The 23,196-nt window shown below is 47.7% G+C and overlaps 1 protein-coding gene and 1 long non-coding RNA gene across 3 annotated transcripts in view; one reads left to right on the top strand and one right to left on the bottom strand.

The window, feature by feature from the left end:
- The window catches only part of Pm20d1 (peptidase M20 domain containing 1), a 32,862-nt gene extending 12,700 nt beyond the window's left edge, over nt 1–20,162 (bottom strand). The window contains exons 1-10 of the mRNA XM_075987864.1: nt 19,971–20,162; nt 16,501–16,587; nt 13,159–13,391; nt 12,467–12,553; nt 11,343–11,476; nt 10,959–11,078; nt 9,763–9,838; nt 9,288–9,349; nt 8,980–9,058; nt 704–775 (exon numbers count right to left, since the gene is read on the bottom strand). Coding sequence (XP_075843979.1) covers nt 704–775; nt 8,980–9,058; nt 9,288–9,349; nt 9,763–9,838; nt 10,959–11,078; nt 11,343–11,476; nt 12,467–12,553; nt 13,159–13,391; nt 16,501–16,587; nt 19,971–20,139 — 1,119 coding nt within the window. The 5' untranslated portion in view covers nt 20,140–20,162. The remainder of the gene's footprint in view (nt 1–703; nt 776–8,979; nt 9,059–9,287; nt 9,350–9,762; nt 9,839–10,958; nt 11,079–11,342; nt 11,477–12,466; nt 12,554–13,158; nt 13,392–16,500; nt 16,588–19,970) is intronic.
- A 154-nt stretch (nt 20,163–20,316) lies between these two features.
- LOC142858223 (uncharacterized) lies at nt 20,317–22,067 on the top strand. 2 transcript variants are annotated; one of them, XR_012911989.1, is made up of 3 exons: nt 20,317–20,357; nt 21,348–21,421; nt 21,905–22,067. It is a non-coding gene; the product is annotated as an uncharacterized LOC142858223 (long non-coding RNA). The 2 variants fall into 2 exon arrangements; XR_012911990.1 differs by having other exon boundaries at nt 20,324–20,432.
- Nucleotides 22,068–23,196: the final 1,129 nt, after the last annotated feature.

Genomic DNA, 23,196 nt, shown 5'->3' with positions numbered 1-23,196 from the left:
ACTACTATTGTCTTACATACTCACCCACCCACCACACACATATACAACCAGCTGAGTTCATTTAGAATTGCCCATCTGTGCTGCTGCTGCTTTTGAGGCAAGGTCTCTAGCCTCAGCTAGTCTCAGACTTCCCCTACTTTCTCATTGATCCAGCTCTTTAGTCTTAGCAACATCTTAAGGGTTCTTTAACACCCAGTTCAAATTTCTACTGTAAGGTAAGGCCATTTTGGCCCTGGAGGTAGCTTTGCAGGGTTCCTGGGGGAGACTCTCCACCCCTGATTATTACGGCAGCAGGAAAGGGCTGCAGACAGCAGCAGCCCTGGAGCCAGATTGTTGGACGTGTACTCACAGGTACACTGCCTATCTGCTCTGTGGCTCTGCAGCCCAGCTTCCCTTAGCCGAGTGAGGACAGCGGAGATCCTACCGTACTGGGGGGCGGCGTAAGTGCTAATGAATGAGAGCGTGCATCTGCACACCCAAGGACGAGCCAAGCACACAGCAAGCCCACTATAAATATTTACTACCATTTATTTGTATTTGTGTTTCAGCCTTAGATTCCAAGTTTTCCCCAACCAGACATGTCCTATCCCATGTGGCTGATGCACAGGGGATTTTGGGAAACAAAACAAAACAAAACAAACCTCAGATGTTGAGGGTCCTACTTCTTGATGCTGGATCTGATCTTTGGAACATAGGTACATACCTCACGTACTGTCTGTGAAGGGTGAATCCGGAAGTTGATTGTAGCCTGAGCCAGTGGGGGGATGACATTCACCTAGACAGAGAACCAGAAACCTGGCCTGAGCCCTCCTCATGTCTTCACAGTGGGCCCCTGCTCAGGAAACACCAACCAGGAGGACGAGAAGCAACTGCTCTGGTTTAAGGAATCAGGGCTCAATCCAGAGTCTGCCCTTGTCTTCCCCCCGCCCTCCACCTGCTGGCACATTGACTTTTAGGGTCTCTGCTTTAGGTGAGATCTTTGTGCTTCTTGGTCATGGAGGGGTCACAGAGCAGTTCAGAACAGGACTGTTCTGCCTGTGACTGCCCAGATGATTCTCTGCTGTGCCATCAGAGACCTCTGTGTGCATGTTCCCAGGACACCTTGGGCAGTTCTGTTAATATTGGGGTTTATTTGTGGTGGAACAGCCAGGGTCTCAAAGGTCTCCATAGCACACTGTGTTCAATCCCAGAAGGGATGGTCGTGGTTGTTTTGCATATCTGGGTATAAAATCTACCTAGTTTTTGTCTGAACTTATGATTAGTTGGAGAAGACATGCTACAGTGGGATATTTCCTTGATGTCTTGAGAGATTTCCTTTATCTTTCTTTGAACTGGAAAGATGCCCAAAAGCTCCAGGTATAATAATGTGCTGGGCTGTTGCAAACAGGCAGTGTGATTTCTGAGTAGCTACTACCTCACTGCAACTCTGCTTCTCCAGCTGGGAGCTGGAGCGACGCTACCTCATGGTTGTCCTAGCGATATCCTACTGCACAGTCCTAGCGATGCTACTGCAGTCCTAGTGATGCTACTGCAGTCCTAGTGATGCTACTGCACAGTCCTAGTGATGCTACTGCACAGTGCTAGTGATGCTACTGCAGTCCTAGTGATGCTACTGCAGTCCTAGTGATGCTACTGCACAGTCCTAGTGATGCTACTACAGTCCTAGTGATGCTACTGCACAGTCCTAGTGATGCTACTGCAGTCCTAGTGATGCTACTGCAGTCCTAGTGATGCTACTGCAGTCCTAGTGATGCTACTGCAGTCCTAGTGATGCTACTGCAGTCCTAGTGATGCTACTGCAGTCCTAGTGATGCTACTGCACAGTCCTAGTGATGCTACTGCAGTCCTAGTGATGCTACTGCAGTCCTAGTGATGCTACTGCAGTCCTAGTGATGCTACTGCACAGTCCTAGTGATGCTACTGCAGTCCTAGTGATGCTACTGCAGTCCTAGTGATGCTACTGCACAGTCCTAGTGATGATACCGCACAGTCCTAGTGATGCTACAGCAGTCCTAGTGATGCTACTGCAGTCCTAGTGATGCTACTGCACAGTCCTAGTGATGCTACTGCACAGTCCTAGTGATGCTACTGCACAGTCCTAGTGATGCTACTGCACAGTCCTAGTGATGCTACTGCAGTCCTAGTGATGCTACTGCACAGTCCTAGTGATGGAACTGCAGTCCTAGTGATGCTACTGCACAGTCCTAGTGATGCTACTGCACAGTCCTAGTGATGCTACTGCAGTCCTAGTGATGCTACTGCAGTCCTAGTGATGCTACTGCAGTCCTAGTGATGCTACTGCACAGTCCTAGTGATGCTACTGCAGTCCTAGTGATGCTACTGCAGTCCTAGGGATGCTACTGCACAGTCCTAGTGATGCTACTGCACAGTCCTAGTGATGCTACTGCACAGTCCTAGTGATGCTACTACACAGTCCTAGTGATGCTACTGCAGTCCTAGTGATGCTACTGCAGTCCTAGTGATGCTACTGCACAGTCCTAGTGATGCTACTGCAGTCCTAGTGATGCTACTGCACAGTCCTAGTGATGCTACTGCACAGTCCTAGTGATGCTACTGCAGTCCTAGTGATGCTACTGCAGTCCTAGTGATGCTACTGCACAGTCCTAGTGATGCTACTGCACAGTCCTAGTGATGCTACTGCAGTCCTAGTGATGCTACTGCAGTCCTAGTGATGCTACTGCAGTCCTAGTGATTCTACTGCACAGTCCTAGTGATTCTACTGCACAGTCCTAGTGATGCTACTGCACGGTCCTAGTGATGCTACTGCACAGTCCTAGTGATGCTACTGCACAGTCCTAGTGGTGCTACTGCAGTCCTAGTGATGCTACTGCACAGTCCTAGTGATGCTACTGCAGTCCTAGTGATGCTACTGCACAGTCCTAGTGATGCTACTGCACAGTCCTAGTGATGCTACTGCAGTCCTAGTGATTCTACTGCACAGTCCTAGTGATGCTACTGCAGTCCTAGTGATGCTACTGCACAGTCCTAGTGATGCTACTGCACAGTCCTAGTGATGCTACTGCAGTCCTAGTGATGCTACTGCACAGTCCTAGTGATGCTACTGCAGTCCTAGTGATGCTACTGCACAGTCCTAGTGATGCTACTGCAGTCCTAGTGATGCTACTGCACAGTCCTAGTGATGCTACTGCACAGTCCTAGTGATGCTACTGCAGTCCTAGTGATTCTACTGCACAGTCCTAGTGATGCTACTGCAGTCCTAGTGATGCTACTGCACAGTCCTAGTGATGCTACTGCACAGTCCTAGTGATGCTACTGCAGTCCTAGTGATGCTACTGCACAGTCCTAGTGATTCTACTGCACAGTCCTAGTGATGCTACTGCACAGTCCTAGTGATGCTACTGCAGTCCTAGTGATGCTACTGCACAGTCCTAGTGATGCTACTGCACAGTCCTAGTGATGCTACTGCAGTCCTAGTGATGCTACTGCACAGTCCTAGTGATTCTACTGCACAGTCCTAGTGATGCTACTGCACAGTCCTAGTGATGCTACTGCAGTCCTAGTGATGCTACTGCAGTCCTAGTGATGCTACTGCAGTCCTAGTGATGCTACTGCACAGTCCTAGTGATGGTACTGCAGTCCTAGTGATGCTACTGCACAGTCCTAGTGATGCTACTGCACAGTCCTAGTGATGCTACTGCACAGTGCTAGTGATGCTACTGCAGTCCTAGTGATGCTACTGCACAGTGCTAGTGATGCTACTGCAGTCCTAGTGATGCTACTGCACAGTCCTAGTGATGCTACTGCAGTCCTAGTGATGCTACTGCACAGTCCTAGTGATGCTACTGCACAGTCCTAGTGATGCTACTGCAGTCCTAGTGATGCTACTGCACAGTCCTAGTGATGCTACTGCAGTCCTAGTGATGCTACTGCACAGTCCTAGTGATGCTACTGCACAGTCCTAGTGATGCTACTGCACAGTCCTAGTGATGCTACTGCAGTCCTAGTGATGCTACTGCAGTCCTAGTGATGCTACTGCAGTCCTAGTGATGCTACTGCACAGTCCTAGTGATGCTACTGCACAGTCCTAGTGATTCTACTGCACAGTCCTAGTGATGCTACTGCACAGTCCTAGTGATGCTACTGCAGTCCTAGTGATGCTACTGCACAGTCCTAGTGATTCTACTGCACAGTCCTAGTGATGCTACTGCACAGTCCTAGTGATGCTACTGCAGTCCTAGTGATGCTACTGCACAGTCCTAGTGATTCTACTGCACAGTCCTAGTGATGCTACTGCACAGTCCTAGTGATGCTACTGCAGTCCTAGTGATGCTACTGCACAGTCCTAGTGATGCTACTGCACAGTCCTAGTGATGCTACTGCAGTCCTAGTGATTCTACTGCACAGTCCTAGTGATGCTACTGCAGTCCTAGTGATGCTACTGCACAGTCCTAGTGATGCTACTGCACAGTCCTAGTGATGCTACTGCAGTCCTAGTGATGCTACTGCACAGTCCTAGTGATGCTACTGCAGTCCTAGTGATGCTACTGCACAGTCCTAGTGATGCTACTGCACAGTCCTAGTGATGCTACTGCACAGTCCTAGTGATGCTACTGCAGTCCTAGTGATGCTACTGCACAGTCCTAGTGATGCTACTGCACAGTCCTAGTGATGCTACTGCAGTCCTAGTGATGCTACTGCACAGTCCTAGTGATTCTACTGCACAGTCCTAGTGATGCTACTGCACAGTCCTAGTGATGCTACTGCAGTCCTAGTGATGCTACTGCAGTCCTAGTGATGCTACTGCAGTCCTAGTGATGCTACTGCACAGTCCTAGTGATGGTACTGCAGTCCTAGTGATGCTACTGCACAGTCCTAGTGATGCTACTGCACAGTCCTAGTGATGCTACTGCACAGTGCTAGTGATGCTACTGCAGTCCTAGTGATGCTACTGCACAGTGCTAGTGATGCTACTGCACAGTGCTAGTGATGCTACTGCAGTCCTAGTGATGCTACTGCACAGTGCTAGTGATGCTACTGCAGTCCTAGTGATGCTACTGCACAGTCCTAGTGATGCTACTGCAGTCCTAGTGATGCTACTGCACAGTCCTAGTGATGCTACTGCACAGTCCTAGTGATGCTACTGCAGTCCTAGTGATGCTACTGCACAGTCCTAGTGATGCTACTGCACAGTCCTAGTGATGCTACTGCAGTCCTAGTGATGCTACTGCACAGTCCTAGTGATGCTACTGCACAGTCCTAGTGATGCTACTGCAGTCCTAGTGATGCTACTGCACAGTCCTAGTGATTCTACTGCACAGTCCTAGTGATGCTACTGCACAGTCCTAGTGATGCTACTGCAGTCCTAGTGATGCTACTGCAGTCCTAGTGATGCTACTGCAGTCCTAGTGATGCTACTGCACAGTCCTAGTGATGGTACTGCAGTCCTAGTGATGCTACTGCACAGTCCTAGTGATGCTACTGCACAGTCCTAGTGATGCTACTGCACAGTGCTAGTGATGCTACTGCAGTCCTAGTGATGCTACTGCACAGTGCTAGTGATGCTACTGCAGTCCTAGTGATGCTACTGCACAGTCCTAGTGATGCTACTGCAGTCCTAGTGATGCTACTGCACAGTCCTAGTGATGCTACTGCACAGTCCTAGTGATGCTACTGCAGTCCTAGTGATGCTACTGCACAGTCCTAGTGATGCTACTGCAGTCCTAGTGATGCTACTGCACAGTCCTAGTGATGCTACTGCACAGTCCTAGTGATGCTACTGCACAGTCCTAGTGATGCTACTGCAGTCCTAGTGATGCTACTGCAGTCCTAGTGATGCTACTGCAGTCCTAGTGATGCTACTGCACAGTCCTAGTGATGCTACTGCACAGTCCTAGTGATTCTACTGCACAGTCCTAGTGATGCTACTGCACAGTCCTAGTGATGCTACTGCAGTCCTAGTGATGCTACTGCACAGTCCTAGTGATTCTACTGCACAGTCCTAGTGATGCTACTGCACAGTCCTAGTGATGCTACTGCAGTCCTAGTGATGCTACTGCACAGTCCTAGTGATTCTACTGCACAGTCCTAGTGATGCTACTGCACAGTCCTAGTGATGCTACTGCAGTCCTAGTGATGCTACTGCACAGTCCTAGTGATGCTACTGCACAGTCCTAGTGATGCTACTGCAGTCCTAGTGATTCTACTGCACAGTCCTAGTGATGCTACTGCAGTCCTAGTGATGCTACTGCACAGTCCTTGTGATGCTACTGCACAGTCCTAGTGATGCTACTGCAGTCCTAGTGATGCTACTGCACAGTCCTAGTGATGCTACTGCAGTCCTAGTGATGCTACTGCACAGTCCTAGTGATGCTACTGCACAGTCCTAGTGATGCTACTGCACAGTCCTAGTGATGCTACTGCAGTCCTAGTGATGCTACTGCAGTCCTAGTGATGCTACTGCAGTCCTAGTGATGCTACTGCACAGTCCTAGTGATGCTACTGCACAGTCCTAGTGATTCTACTGCACAGTCCTAGTGATGCTACTGCACAGTCCTAGTGATGCTACTGCAGTCCTAGTGATGCTACTGCACAGTCCTAGTGATTCTACTGCACAGTCCTAGTGATGCTACTGCACAGTCCTAGTGATGCTACTGCAGTCCTAGTGATGCTACTGCACAGTCCTAGTGATTCTACTGCACAGTCCTAGTGATGCTACTGCACAGTCCTAGTGATGCTACTGCAGTCCTAGTGATGCTACTGCACAGTCCTAGTGATGCTACTGCACAGTCCTAGTGATGCTACTGCAGTCCTAGTGATGCTACTGCACAGTCCTAGTGATTCTACTGCACAGTCCTAGTGATGCTACTGCACAGTCCTAGTGATGCTACTGCACAGTGCTAGTGATGCTACTGCAGTCCTAGTGATGCTACTGCACAGTGCTAGTGATGCTACTGCAGTCCTAGTGATGCTACTGCACAGTCCTAGTGATGCTACTGCAGTCCTAGTGATGCTACTGCACAGTCCTAGTGATGCTACTGCAGTCCTAGTGATGCTACTGCAGTCCTAGTGATGCTACTGCACAGTGCTAGTGATGCTACTGCACAGTCCTAGTGATGCTACTGCACAGTCCTAGTGATGCTACTGCAGTCCTAGTGATGCTACTGCACAGTCCTAGTGATGCTACTGCACAGTCCTAGTGATGCTACTGCAGTCCTAGTGATGCTACTGCAGTCCTAGTGATGCTACTGCACAGTGCTAGTGATGCTACTGCACAGTCCTAGTGATGCTACTGCACAGTCCTAGTGATGCTACTGCAGTCCTAGTGATGCTACTGCACAGTCCTAGTGATGCTACTGCACAGTCCTAGTGATGCTACTGCACAGTCCTAGTGATGCTACTGCAGTCCTAGTGATGCTACTGCACAGTCCTAGTGATGCTACTGCACAGTCCTAGTGATGCTACTGCAGTCCTAGTGATGCTACTGCAGTCCTAGTGATGCTACTGCACAGTCCTAGTGATTCTACTGCACAGTCCTAGTGATGCTACTGCACAGTCCTAGTGATGCTACTGCAGTCCTAGTGATGCTACTGCAGTCCTAGCGATGCTACTGCACAGTTCTAGAAGAATCAAAAGGAGTATCCCTTAGCCCTGGCGGACCAAAAAAAAAAACCACAGGTCAAATGCAGGAGCATAATATGCTGGTGCTAAAGCGATAGCTGGACGTATATGACTATGTTGAACAGCAGCTGGGGAAGATTATCTGGGTTGGTTCCGGTTTGTTATGCCAGAAAATAAACATAAATTTGGAGGCATCATCTACTTCTATCAGAATTTGGGACCACATGAGGTGGCACACGCCTTTAATCCCAGCACTCAGGAGAGACAGGCAGATATATGTGGGTTTTAGGCCAACCTGGTCCACATCATGAGTTCTAGGTTATCAAGGGCTACACAAACACAATGGCAAACCCAAATCAATCTTCTTTTCCAGATTAAGACCATATTGTACTTGAGGAAAATGGTGATGCCTGAAGTTGTGCTGGTGGCACTGATGGTTACGGGTGTGTCTAACTTCTTTCAAAGCCCTATGCTTCGTGGGCCAGGCTTGGTCCTTTAACAAGAGACACCCCTTAGTAGACAGGGCAACTGCAAGTGGCCAATTTACCAAAACCTCAATGCTTTCTTTATAGGATAAAAGCTTATCACATTACTGATTCTTATTTCTAGAAGAATAAGACTCATAGAAATGATAGTCACTGAGGCAGATTTTGGGCAAGGATATCAAAGATTTTACAAGTGGTAAACGAGCGTGTCTTTGAATTTACACCAGGGGAACGTACATCAATCACCCATTGAATTAGTTCAGTGGGTAGAGCTTTGAAAAGAAAGACTTTTTAAAAAGATTCTATGGTTGGGTGGTGGCGGCGCATGCTTTTAATCCCCGCACTCAGGAGACAGAGGCAGGCGGATCTCTGTGAGTTTGCTGCCAGCCTGGTCTACAAAAGCTAGTTCCAAGACAGGCTCCAAGGCTACCCTGTCTCAAAAAAAAAAAAAAGATTCTTCTTGGCCAGTGCTGTTGCTCAGTGGTAGAGCACCTGCCAGGTAGAAGGCTATAGGCTTGATTTATAGCATTACAAAAAAGCAAGCAAATAACCAAAAATAGAGACCTTTGATGGTAAAAGGGTTTGAAGGTTTTCGTCTATATGACCAAAATGCTAGGAAAATATAAAACATGCAGAATTACATTCAGGGCATGGGTTAGGAGACCCAACCCCCCCAAGCCCTTTCTATACATGCCTAGATAGATGTGCCCACACTCTCAGTGGGGTGTAGACCTTGGCTGGAGCCTTTGCTCTGGAGGCTTACCCTACTGATGCCAGAACAGTGGCACGACGACACTGTCCCTTCCATTACTAGAGCCACAGCAGGAGAGGAAAGCCCACAACAAACTCAAGGAACCGAGGTGCAAGGGCAGCCGGAGGAGCCGGATGATGTTACCTTGACTCCTGCATTGAATATGGTGAGGGCGGTGGTGGTTCTGACCAGGGCGTTGGTTATGTGATTCCTCTCCATTAGCCTATAGCAAAGAGGCTATGGTTAGACATCAGGAAGAAGTCGTAGAATGTCTCTCTCTGTCCTAAACCTTGGAGACCTTTAAGGCTGAGAGAGACATCAGCCTATACGTTAATAACACAAAATATCTATGATTGAAAAATGACTAGTCAGGCCAGGTAAGCCAAGAAATGAGGAGGGGGTGGAGGGAGGGTATCTGGGGAGGGAGATTTAGAGGAAACAAAATACGTTACCTGCTTACAATGGGCCGAAACAGCCACAGGTTCCCCAAGACTATATTGGCAGGGAAGGAAAACTGAAAGGGAAGGAACAAGGTCAGCAGGAACGAAGGGGTTGGCACAATAGGGCCACTGTTGTTGAGGTCTGAGTCTCTACTTCAGGTCTACTCCAGGGCACAGTGCTCAACTCCCCCCCCCCTCCCAATCTCTGCTGGAGTGAGGTGGCAGGCATATATGACTATCCAGAACAATTGCTCAGCAGTCTTAGGCAGCATGGGAAACAGCTTTTGAGGGAACCTGGGCATGCTAAGACCTTGGATAAATCCTATCAGCTTCAGACAACACGCTCCTTCTGGCTCAGCCGCTGCTGGGACTAGGTGATAATGGGCAGAGACCTGATTGACACGGTGGCCCTCTCCACAGCTCCTTCCCACCCACTTTCTGCTCCTCGTCTACAGCTGGCCGGGAGCATGGAACGTCCCTCCCATACCTCCTTTGACAGCAGCTTCAGTGCCTGCTTCAGCGGCCCACTCCCAAACATATTCGGCATGGGTGTCTGCTCCAGTCTGGAAGAGAAAGAGTTCTCAAGACCAGGCCTCCCCCAGGACTGAGATCAGCATCCTGGAGCTGAGGGAGATGGGTGCAAGCTTCAACGAGCCTGCCCAGTCGTCCACCTGCCCACCACCTCCAGCAACCCGAGGTGAAGATCCAGAGCATCAGCAGGAGCTGGGGCCGCAGGTGTGAGTCAGGGCCTCGCTCCTCTCTCACTCTGCTTCCTTAGGGCAAGGGGCCATCTCAAGCGTTACTGTATTCCCTGACACAAAGCAGCTCTCTGTCCTAGGGTTACTATTTCTATGATCAAATGGCACGATCCAAAGCAACTGGGGGAGGAAAGGGTTAATTCAGCTTACACTTCCACATTGCTGTCCATCCTTGAAGGAAGTCAGGACAGGAACTCAAGCAGGGCAGGAACCTGGAGGCAGGAGCTGATGCAGAGACCATGGAGGTGGCACTGCTCACTGGCTTGTTCCCCATGGCTTGCTCAGCCTGCTTTCTTACTGAACCCAGGACCACCAGCCCAAGAATAGCACACCCACCATGGGCTGGGCCCTCTCACACCAACTACTAATTAAGAAAATGGCCCACAGGCTTGCCTACAGCCCCATCTTCTGGAGGTATTTTCTCAATTGAGGCTTCCTCCTCTCCAATGACTCTAGCTTGTGTCGAGTCGACAAAACTAGCCAGCACCCTTTCTCTTTACTTTGCTAAGAGAACCTAGACACAGGTAAGTGTTGTTCTTGCAAACCTTGGTCTCTATCCACAGCCAGGGTCCATTATTTATCTTTGTACCCCTGCCAGATCAGCAGGTGAATTTAGGCAGTGTTACCATTCCCTGCCAACTTGTAATTCTAACTACTTGGCCGAGCTCCGGACTATCCAGCTCTCTGACTTGGTTTTTGTCTCCTGGCTCCTGCACATTCTCTAGTTGTACTGACAGATCCTTCGGTCCCAGGCCTGTTCTGAGTATTGGTGGCTTTGTCCCTCCTGCAGCCTGTACCTCTGCTCCTTGGGCCAGCTCGATGGCAGGAAGCATAGGCAGGCAGGCTGGCTCCTCAGTCTCAGAGTGGCCAAGTGCCAGGTCCTCCATCCCATGCAGTCCCGGAAGAGGAGCCAGGAGCTGCTTACCGGCTGACAGCGGCGGAAAGGATACCAATGCTCGTCTCCTTTGGGGGAGCTGAAGAGTGTCCTGGAGTCATGTTCACTTGCAGCATGAGATCAAGGGCACCCTTCTCTGCGACGGAAATTCTGTGGGAGAGGATCAGAGATGAGTCTTCAGACTGCTTCCCTCTAAACTATTCCGTAGACTCACAGGCTCATCTACATGATGGCCTGGTGGTCTGGGAGGTTAGCTTCATGCTGCTTGGAAAAATTCAACACTAGAAGAAGGCTATGGGGGGAAGCCCAGGACACGGTGGTTAATACAACAGAATACGGGGGGGGGGGGCAGGCTGGGTAATTTCAGACGCAGTGATAACTCTTTCAGGGTGGAAGGTGCGGTGCTTGACTTACATGGCAAAGGGCTTCTTGAGGTTCGGAAGAAAATCTTCCATGATAAAGCTCCCTTCATCCACAAGGAAGGCCAGCCGAACGCCCCTAGCCTGTAGGAGTGCTGAAATCTTCTGAGCGCCCTTTATCCCAGACACCTGTAGACAGAAAGACCAAAGTACAGTCCTTCTCAGCCAGGAACGGACAGACAGACAGCGACTGTAGGCTCACTCAGCCAGGAACGGACAGACAGACAGCGACTGTAGGCTCACTTGGCCAGGAACGGACAGACAGACAGCGACTGTAGGCTCACTTGGCCAGGAACAGACAGACAGACAGCGACTGTGGACTCACTCAGCCAGGAACGGACAGACAGACAGCGACTGTAGCCTCACTCGGCCAGGAACGGACAGACAGACAGCGACTGCAGGCTCACTCGGCCAGGAACGGACAGACAGACAGCGACTGTAGCCTCACTCGGCCAGGAACGGACAGACAGACAGCGACTGTAGGCTCACTTGGCCAGGAACGGACAGACAGACAGCAACTGTAGCCTCACTCGGCCAGGAACGGACAGACAGACAGCGACTGTAGGCTCACTCGGCCAGGAACGGACAGACAGACAGCGACTGTAGCCTCACTCGGCCAGGAACGGACAGACAGACAGCGACTGTAGGCTCACTCGGCCAGGAACGGACAGACAGACAGCGACTGTGGACTCACTCAGCCAGGAACAGACAGACAGACAGCGACTGCCTGCCACCTTCCTTCCTAGTCTTTTTTTAATGGGGCAGGGCCTGAGATAATTCTGTCTCGCAGAATTGTCCAATTTTGGAGTCCCTCTGGGTCCCGCTAATTTCGCAAAAGAAGGAACTGGGAACAGTGAAGGGCTGGGCAAGGTTTCAGGCAGGCGGCATCACTGTGAATGAAACACTCAGTTCTCTTTCTGTTGTACTTAGGGTCCCTGTGGTAGAATTGCCAGACTATCTTTTGGCCTAGATATTACCAGGGAGTTTAATGCTGGCACACAGACACAGAGAAACTGGCAACAGCCATGGGATCTCATGATGCCCCTGCATCTGATGGACATACTGGATCGCACCCCACCTCCAAGAGACCCTGAGACAGGTACTCGGCACACTGCTCACCTCCTCATCGTGGCCCAAAGCAATGAAGAAAGATCTTCTAGGGCTATAGTTTCTGATCAATAGGAGCTCCAAGGCCTGCAGGATTGCCTGGGATTCAGAAGAGGAGAAGGGCTCACTAGTGGAGTAGGGTGAAGTCAGAGTCATTCATCAGTAACGGTGGAACTAAGATCTGATAGACTGGATTTACAGAGAACAACTTCAGGTGGTCCAGAGCTCGGTAGAAAACCCTAACTCCCTGAGAAAAGCACACATTTATCTGCGCCACCTGAAAGGTCCCTGTGCAGCAGCGGGTTGTCTACCCCCAGTTCCTCCGTGGTTGAGAAATCAAGGCCCAGAAAATGAAGAAATGAAGTGGAAAAACTGATAGCTACCATTTAGGCCTTCTACAGCCAATTTATTCTCTCTCTCTCTCTCTCTCTCTCTCTCTCTCTCTCTCTCTCTCTCTCTCTCTGAGACAGGGTATCTCTGTGTAGTCCTGGCTGCCCTGGAACTTGGTCTATAAGACAGGTTGGCCTTGAACTCAGAGATCTGCCTGTCTCTTCCTTCTGAGATGAAAGGCATGGGCCACCACTGCCCAGCTCCAGCCAATTCTTTTAACCATAACCTCCTCCCTCTCCCAGAGTCATCCAAATTCTCCCACCCTGGAGCAACTTTTGGGCTCTAAGGAAGTTATTAAGCATAGCACTTCAGACCATCACAGAGTTCTTGTTGTCCAGTGTGCCCCGGCCATGGATGAAGCCATCACGCTCCAGGCCTGAGAATGGGGGCACCTCCCATCCTTCTTCAGGGGCTGGAACCACATCAAAGTGAGCCATCAGCATGTAGGGCTGCAGACTGGGGTCCGAGCCTTGCACAGTAAGCAGGTGGCTGTACGTTCCCACGACTTCATGTCGGATCAGGCTGCTGTGGAACACTGTCGGGAACACTTGAGGCAAAGGAAAGGGATGAGAAGCGGTGAGATTGCCAGGGCCATAGTCTCCTTCCGTTTCCCTCCCAATTTCTTGCTCCTAAATCCTTTTCTTTCTTTATTTTTTGAATATGAATTCTCCTTACAGATATAAATCCTGATCTATCTATTTAGTTTCTGAAATTCCTCTACTGTGTGTGTGTGTGTGTGTGTGTGTGTGTGTGTATACACATTATCATTCCCTCCAGGATCAAAGCCCTCCTATTTTAATGTGCTATTTAAAATTGTACCATTAAATATTGGAGCTGGAGATAGGGCTCAGAAGTTAACAGTATTAATTGCTCTTGAAGAGGACCCGAATTCAATTTATAGCACCCATATGGTGACCCACAATCATCTGTAACCCCCGTTCCAAGGAAATCTGATGCCCTCTCCTGGCCTCTAAGGGAACTGTCTACTTAGTGCATAGACAAACAAGCAGGGGAAACCACCACACCCTCTCTCGCTCTCTTTCTCTCTCTTACACACACACACACACACACACACACACACACACACACACACACAATGGGTAATAGCTCAAGATCTGGCTCATTCTAGCCAAACATATTGACACCTGTATAGATGAGGGTTCTGTTAAAATATGAATGTAATAGTTGCTAATATCCAAATTATTCAGAGGAAAACATAATCACTATTTATTTGAAAAGTTCTAGGGTCTTTTCCTTTGAAGAAAACACCATGGGCATGTACCCGCAGGAGGCTGAGGAAGGAGGACCTGACTTGGAAGCTATTAGGCCACACAGAGACGGATACACGCACGTATCTAGTTAGAGCTACTGTCGCTGTGATGAAACGCCAAGAGCAAAGCAACTGGAGGAGGAAAGGGTTAATCTGACTTACACTCTCACACCTGTGGAATTTGAAATTTGGCTTTCACTGTCCATCACTGAAGGAAGTCAGGATAATAACTCTAGCAGGGCAGGAACCTGGAGGCAGAGGCAGATGCGGAGGCCATGGAGGGAGCTGCTTACTGGCTTGCTCAGCCTGCTTTCTTTTCTTTTTACTCTATTTTTATTCATTCTTCATGTCTTTCATGTCATGCTTCCAAATCCCACCCATCTCCCTCCTCCCCTCTTGTCATGAAGGCTGCAGTGTGACACAGTGAGTCATGCAATAAACCCTTTAGCCATACCTTTTTTTTTCTTTTAAGTTTTTCAAGACAGGATTTCTCTGTATAACAGCTCTGACTGTCTTGAAACTAGCTCTGTAAACCAGGCTGGCCTCAAACTCACTGAGATCCACCTGCCTCTGCCTCCCAGGTACTGGGATTAAAGGCATGCGCTGCCTTCATCACCTACAATCATTTTCTCAATTGAGTGTCTCTCCTCTCACATATGTTAGCTTGGGTCAAACTAACATTAAACTATTCAGGATGTAAGATTTTCTTTCCTTTTCTTTTTTGAGGCATGCTTTCACCACGTAGTCTAGGAACCCATGATCCTCCTGCCTCAGTATTCCAAATTCTGGGATTATAGGTGTGAGTCACCATGTCTATATATTTTCAGCCAAAGGTTGGTTGAACCCATGCATGAAATCCATGGACACAGACAGCTGTGTTTAATATATTATATTTACTTTTTAAAGTATATGTGTGTTTTGGCTGATTGTATGTTGGTGTGCCTGCCACATGTGTAAATCTGAGCCTGGAGCTCATGGAGAGAGGAAGAGGGTGTTGGATCCTCTGAAACTGGAAGTACAAATGGTTTTGAGTCACCATGTGGATGCCGGGAATTGAACTCAGCAAGTATTCTCAAATTACTGAGACATCTTTCCAGCTCCTGTACTTTGTTTTAATTGACCATTCGTGAAGTGATGAATATTTGGGATTTTCCATTCGAGGCTATTATATATTTATAAAATATATATAAATACATAATGCTGCCATGAAGAAAGAAAACAGTGTTTTCACTATTTGTATTTTGTGGAGATAAGTCTCTGTGTCCGGCCATACTTCTGTATGTGGGAGTGGATGTTCTCAGGGCGGATTACTCTCATTACTGGCAGACCTCAACACAGGTGGTCTAGCTAATCCCCCCTGGACTGTCTGGGAAGAATGCACTTACTCCTTTGTGCAATCTAAACACACACACACACACACACACACACACACACACACACACACACCACAGCAAAAAAAAAAAACCTGAAGAAGAGTGTGTTTCAGTCTGTCACCAGATTATTTAGTTTACTTTCACTGTATATGTTTAGTTCTCTAAATTGTTTTAATTTGGGGGGGAGAGAGAGAGAGACATAGAGAGAGACACAAAGAGAGAGACAGACTTGGGATCCTAGGCAAACACTCTACCATGGAGCTCCATCACCAGGCCCCTAGCTTATTCTCCCTCTCATCCCCTCCCTTCTTTGATAATGACTTCTTGCCTGATCTTTGGTTTGGTGACAATGTTTTAGTCCCAGATCCATTTGTCCCAGCATGTTAGAGAGGGAACTACTTGATGCTCCTAAGCTGGCTTTTCCCACCTCCGACATCTTGAAAGGGGGGGGGGCTTCCCTATTTTCCATTAGATTTTTTTTATTTTTCACTTTAAGATTCTAACATCCTCCCAATCCATTCTCCCCAGCTCTGGGCTCCGTGGTCATAGGGATGAAGGAAGGGGGAGGTGCTAGGATAGGTCAAGGATGTTGGCTGCCCAGAGTCTTAAGAGTGTGTTAGTAATCAGTGTAAATGAGCCCACTAGGTGGAGTGTCTTGAAAGCTGGGTGAATGGGTGCGTGGGGGTAGGAGTGGGAGGTGCTGGGACAGAGCTCTAGACATCTGCACACGAGAAGGAGTCCCTTGTTTTACCTACTAACGTCTAGATCAGACAGATACTATTTAGAGAACTACAGCTAGTTCTCAGTTCTTCAAAGGCGAATCTACAGCCCTCTCTTCATCCTCCACTGTGTAACTTTCAGTCTCCCTTTTATACATTCTATCTACAAAGTAAAAAGCACCCCCCCCAATGTGACTGTCTTCTATTAGTGACAAAATGTATTTTCCTATCACTTTGTCAAGGACACCGTCTCTAGTGCGTCTCTGTCACTCTTTCCCTCAGTTTGCAACTGACCTTTGCGCATGTATTCTCCAAACTCAGCGAGGGCTGTGGTGTTGGATTCCTCATGGCTGAAAGACACCGTGGGAATCTGGATGGCACCTGTCAACAGAGATGGAGGATTCAAGTTGATAGAGGTTGGATGTTTCTAGTAAAAATCTGAAACCATCAGGTGTGGTAGCACACGCCTTTAAAGCCAGCACTTGGGAGGCAGAGGCAGGTGATGTCTAAATTCAAGGCCAGCCTGGTCTACAGAACTAGTTCTAGGGTAGCCAGGACTACATGTGGAAACTCTGTCTTGAAAACAAACAAAACCTGAAACCATAGCCGAATGTAGCGGTGCACACCTGTAATCCCAGTAGGCTGGGACAGCAGAACATGTCTCTATAGAACACACACACACACACACACACACACACACACACGAAATTCAAAATTTTGAGGGTCAACATGTCATCAAGAAAATTGACAGATTCAACACAATGCCCAGCAAAATTCCAGCAAAATTCTTCAAAGACCTTGAAAGAACGGTATTCAACTTCATATGAAAAAACAAAAAATCCAAGATAGCCAAAACAGTCCTGTACAATAAAAGAACTGCCGGAGGCATCACAATCCCTGACTTCAAACTCTGCTACAGAGCTACAGTACTGAAAACAGCCTGGTATTGGCATAAGAACAGATAGAAGGACCAATGGAACAGAATAGAAGACCTGGATATCAATCCACACATCTTCAAACACCTGATTTTCGATAAAGAAGCAAAAAAATAGCAAATGGAGGGCTGGAGAGATGGCTCTGAGGGTAAGAACACTGATTGTTCTTCCAGAGGTCCTGAGTTCAATTCCCAGCAACCACATAGTGGCTCACAACCATCTGTAAAGAAATCTGGTGCCCTCTTCTGGCCTGTAGGCACACATGCAGACAGAACACTGTAAACAAAATAAATAAATCTTTAAAAATATCAAATGGAAAAAAGAAAGCATATTTAACAAGTGGTGTTGGCATAACTGAATATCAACATGTAGAAGAATGAAAATAGATCCATATCTATCACCATGCACAAAACTCAAGTCCAAATGGATCAAAGACCTTACTTAACATAAAGCCAACCACACTGAACCTTATAGAAGAGAAAGTGGGAAGTACACTTGAATGAATTGGCATAGGGAACCACTTCCTAAATAGAACCCCAGTAGCACAGACACTGAGAGAAACAATTAATAAATGGGACCTCCTGAAACTGAAAAGCTTCTGTAAAGCAAAGGACATGGTTAACAAGACAAAATGACAGCCTACAGAATGGGAAAAGATCTTCACTAACCCCACATCAGACAGAGGTCTGATCTCCAAAATTTACAAAGAACTCAAGAAATTGGACACTAAAAGATCACATAATCAAATAAAAAAAATGGAGTACAGACCTAAACAGAGAACTCTCAAAAGAGGAATCTAAAATGGCTGAAAAACACTTAAGGGAATGTTCAACATCCTTAGTCATCAGAGAAATGCAAATCAAAACCACTCTGAGATTCCATCTTACACCTGTAAGAATGGCCAAGATCAGAAACACTGATGACAACTTATGCTGGAGAAGTTGTGGGGAAAAGGAAACACTCCTGCATTGCTGGTGGGAATGCAAGCTGGTACAACCGCTTTGGAAATCAGTATGGCAATTTCTCAGAAAATTAGGAAACAACCTTCCTCAAGACCCAGCAATACCTCTTTTGGGTATATACCCAAAGGATGTTCAATTGTACTACAAGGACATGTGCTCAACTATGTTCATAGCAGCTTTGTTTGTCATAGCCAGAACCTGGAAACAACCTAAATGCCCCTTGATCGAAGAATAGATAAGGAAAATGTGGTACATTTACATAATGGAGTACTACATAGCAGAAAAAATAATGACAGCTTGAATTTTGCAGGAAAATGGATGGAGCTAGAAAGCATTATTTTGAGTGAGGTAACCCAGACACAGAAAGACAATTATCACATGTACTCACTCATAGGTGGTTTTTAAACATAAAGCAAAGAAAGCCAGCCTACAAACCACAATCCCAGAGAACTTAGACAACAGTGCAGACACTAAGAGAGATATACATAGATATAATCTACATAGGAAGTAGAAAGTAGGAAAAGACAAGATCTCCTGAGTAAATATGGAGCATGGGGACCTTGGGGGGAGGATTGAAAGGGGAAGGGAGAAGCAGGGAGGGGAGCAGAGAAAAATGTAGAGCTCAATAAATATCAATAAAAAAGTATATATAAGGGGGCTGGAGAGATGGCTCAGAGGTTAAGAGAACTGACTGCTGTTCCGGAGGTCCTGAGTTCAATTCCCAGCAACTACATGATGGCTCACACCCATCTATAATGAGATCTGGTGCCCAGAACACTACATACATAATAAATAAATTTTTTTAAAAAAGTATATATAAAAGGAAAATTTTGGATTTTAAGTCACTTAAGTTTTGTCTGAAAGACACAGTCACCTCTAACTAAGGAAGAACTCTATCACGCCACAGCTTACTACCCAGATGGGGAAGCTTAAGTCCAAAAAAATTAAATTGCCCCACTAAGAGCAGATCCAACATCTGAACTTCGATGTTTTGTATCTTGTTAAGGAGTTCTATGCCACGATGCTACGAGGTCTTGGTAAGCTTTTGTTTTCTTCTGTGCACAGGGACTCTGCCACAGTCCACCAGTTTGCAAAGGGCTATTGGCATGATGGGAAAGCTTTTCCCAGGCCACTCCAGGTCACTCCAGGATAAGCACAATTCATCTGCCACGTGGCGGCTAGCATTTGGTCTCTGTGTCGGCCTGCACATGTTTGCGTGTGCAGTTTTTATTAAACCAGTATTTAATGAAAGGAAAAGAGGAGTTGAGCCCAGTGGTCACAAAGTATTACGTGAGCCCACATAAATGCTCCTCTTTCCTCCTGAAAGGCACAGGCCAATGAGTTGGTTGCCTTGTTAGGTTCCTCGTATTAGGGGGGAAACTAGATACATATTACATGCCGGGAACAATGCATTCCCCTCAGAGTCAGCGAGTCCCACGGATTCTTAAATGTTGCTACCGAGAGCCCAGTCCTTGCAGGAGCCCTGGGGAAGATCATTTAACAAAGCAAATCACTTTTAAGATACCTCGGAGATTTAACAAACATGATACCTTTCAGAGGTCGAAAGTGCTACAAACCACTTGTCAGAGGCAGGCAGGGTGAGGCAGGTCTGAGGTGGGTGCGGGCTATGCCCAGGGGAGAGAAGCTGGAGCCTCCAGGCTAGGTAAGGGGACACTGACGCGAGGGGCGTGTCAGACCCGTGCACCGTGTGCCTGGACGTGTGTGGGAACGCTGACCGGGCCAGCCCGCGGTGTGGCGAGTGGAACTCTAGCCTAAGCAGCGGTCGGTCCCTCTGCCGAGGGAGACAGTCCCGGGATGACTGGGAACTGAGGGACCCACGTCTGAGCCCAAGGGGGCGGAGGTTCACCTTTCAGCGCCTCTTTTATAGCGACGCGCTCCTCCTCGCTGAACTGGGAAGGGATCCGCGAGGCTCCCCAAATTTCCCTGCTGCTAGGGCCGGTGGATCCAGAGACGGTGGAGAGAAAAATCAGGAGTGCGGCAACCAGGGCCCGCACGCTCACACACTGCCCAGCCATGTCTCTCCCGAGGCCTCGCCTGTCTGGCCAGAGTTTGGACCTTAAAGTCCAACCTGACTCGCCGCTGACCAATCACCGCTTGGTCTTGACGGCAGCCAACCAATCAATAGAAGGGCTCCGCCCCTGCTCCGCAAGGCCTTTAGGGGTGTGTGATTTCCCACGGAAGGCGGGAGTAGAGTCAGGAAGCAAACTGAAGCAATACTGCGCTCTAGGCAAAGGTTAGGTCTTCACGGCTCTTGATCTTCTGCTTGGAGATACTGTGAATCTTCTGTGTGTGAGAGCAAACCAGTTCAGTGAGTGTGTAAACCAGGTTTATTAGACCTCAGTCTCTCCTTCTGGAGTATGTTTAGATTTAGATTTTGACTCCTAGTTCCTAGGTTCTGTGGAGGAACTCGGTGGTTTCCGGCTTTAATTTCATCAAAAACTGCCCCAGGATGGCTATTAACGGATAGTGTTTTGACATACCTGTTTGGGACAGTTTGCTCCTGTTTAGGAACCTTGCTGGAACTGTTTTGAACCGTTTTCTTAGCATAGCTGAATACAATAATGTGCTAACAATGGAACCTACCTGTAGTTGGAGATGTGACCTTGTTTTTCCTTGTTCTGCCCAGATCGCTGAGCACACCTCCCACCCCCACCTCCACCCCCACCCCCACCCCCCACCCCCGCCCCAACTAGGAGACCGAGCCCTGTAGGTAAAAGCAAAGAGCCTTTATTCATGCACAAGTTTGCAAACTCGGTCTTTCCGTGTGTCCAACGTGATAGGAGTGAGATCCTTGAGCTCAGAGTTGGGCTTTTATAGTAGCAAAGGTGGGGGTGACGGATTGCTAAGGTTCAGGACCCCTAATTGGCTGACGTTTGTCTAGGGGTGTCCTGGTGAAAAGGGAAGGTGTGTGCTGGCAGGTGATCTTATCTACAAAGGTTAGATCATTAGGAATTTCCTTTGGATGGTCTGTTCCTGGGTGGTGCCTGGGTAGTCTCAGTTTGTGGTTTTTATTGGAACCAGGTGTTGCCTCAGGGCAAACTACTGAGACTCAGGCCTCTTTTGAACTTGTGGTGGCTGGGTCCTACACTCCTCAAGGGTTAATCCCCGCAACAGGCCCCTTCCCCACAGCTTTGAATTTAAGCTTTCCTGCCCTGGGGTCTTCCTTTAAACCTCTCCAGCTCCTGTGTGTGTGTGTGTGATGGTTCTTAAATTCTCTTTTTAGTGACACCAAGAACCCCAGAGAAGATCCGAATTTCCCGGGTTTGATGTCTCTGCTGGCACTCTGAAATTTTTTTGGTAACAACTCTTTCCTTCTTTTTAATTCTTAATTGAAACCGGGTGGTGGTGGTAGTGCACGCCTTTAATCCCAGCACTCCAGAGGCAGAGACAGGAGGATCTCTGAGTTCGAGGCCAGCCTGATCTACAAGTTCCAGGGCAGGCTCCAAAGCTACAGAGAAACCCTGTCTCAAAAAACCAAAACCAAAACCAAAAAATAATTCTTAATTGACAGAAAAAAATGAAACCCCATCCTGTGCCCCTAGATAGCAGCATATAGGCGTCATTATGACACTTTATACATGTGTATAATGGATCCTGATCAAATGTATTCCCGACCTCTGTCTCCCTTTCAGCCCCCACTGATCACCTTGTTGTCCCAACTAGTTTGCCTCTGGGGTGTGTGTGTGTGTGTGATCCAATGAGTTTAATTAAAGCTACTCAAGGAGCATGGGCAAATTACCAGTGAATACCACCTAAAGAAAATTTCTGTTCCTTTCCTAGCAATATTGACATCTTATAACTTCCCAAGAAGTGGGGATCCTGCATGAATCCCTTCCCCCTCCATGACAGAATGCGTGTCACCCAGTTCTGTGCAGGCAGTCTGGTCCAGAGTGCAAAGGCCATGTGTTGCCGGGAAGACAGCATTCCATAGCACACCTCCCTTCCCCCAGCTCTTATGTTCATCTCCATAAACACAATTCTTTTTTTTTTTTTTTTCAGTTTCACTTCTTTATTTTTCCTCAAGTACATTTTAGAAATAACATTTAGACACAGGCATTCTCTCTCTCTCTCTCTCTCTCTCTCTCTCTCTCTCTCTCTCTCTCTCACACACACACACACACACACACACACACACACACACACACACACACGTTGCTTCTTTCATGAAGGGTTTTCCCTTGCTTCCTTTAACTGCTTCACATAGAATTCAAAGCTTTCAGGGGGCTCTGTGAAGGGGACTGGCTCGCCAACATCTTTGAGCAAAGTAGCATAGCGCTTCAGAAACAAGTCATCCAGCTCCACGTTCTTTGCTGCATAAACACAATTCTTACAGGTGCGTATTGTATTTTGAACATAAATATCTTCTCTCCATTACTCTCTACCCTCTATTTTCTTGTTTCTCTGTCCATTGATCCCCATAATTTCCTTAGTTCTCAGTTCTTTCATTTAGTCTATACATACATGATTTTATGAGACCATATGAAATGTAGGAACCACAAATGAGAAATATATTTATATTTCTGAGCTTGGCTTAATTTGCTCAATATAGTTACCTCCGGTGTTAATCTCACTACGACCACAATTCAAAGCCAAATTTGAAGCAAGTTTTAATTAAATCCTGGCCAGGCAGATGCACTCTGGTCAAGTCCATACCAAAGTTGCCAGGAAATGGCCCAGAATCAAGTATGGCATGGGTTTAAGAAGGAAAACCTATATTCATTGCATTTCCCCTCAGGCCCAATCAAGGGCAAACATACATCCTGGTGGACATATAGCCTACATCCAATCAGGGGCAAGCAAACATCCAATGGACCTCTAGTCTACGTCCAATCAGAGGCAAGCACACATCCTGATGGACATCTAGCCTACATCCAATCAGGGGCAAACGTATATCCTGACGTACTTCCTGCCTGTGAACCTCCTGCTCGCACATGATCAAGCACATTTGACGCAGAGGATTCGAACAAATTTGTTTTTGAGGGAGTGAAAACCTTGTGGCTTGTTATCTCCCATAAACAATAGTCTCCAGCCTTTCAGGAACTGCCCTTCCTTGGGCAAGGGGCTTGCAGAGC

The sequence above is a fragment of the Microtus pennsylvanicus genome, chromosome 10, assembly GCF_037038515.1.
Source record: "Microtus pennsylvanicus isolate mMicPen1 chromosome 10, mMicPen1.hap1, whole genome shotgun sequence".
Lineage (NCBI taxonomy): Eukaryota > Metazoa > Chordata > Mammalia > Rodentia > Cricetidae > Microtus > Microtus pennsylvanicus.
This window is presented reverse-complemented; position numbering and strand designations above follow the sequence as displayed.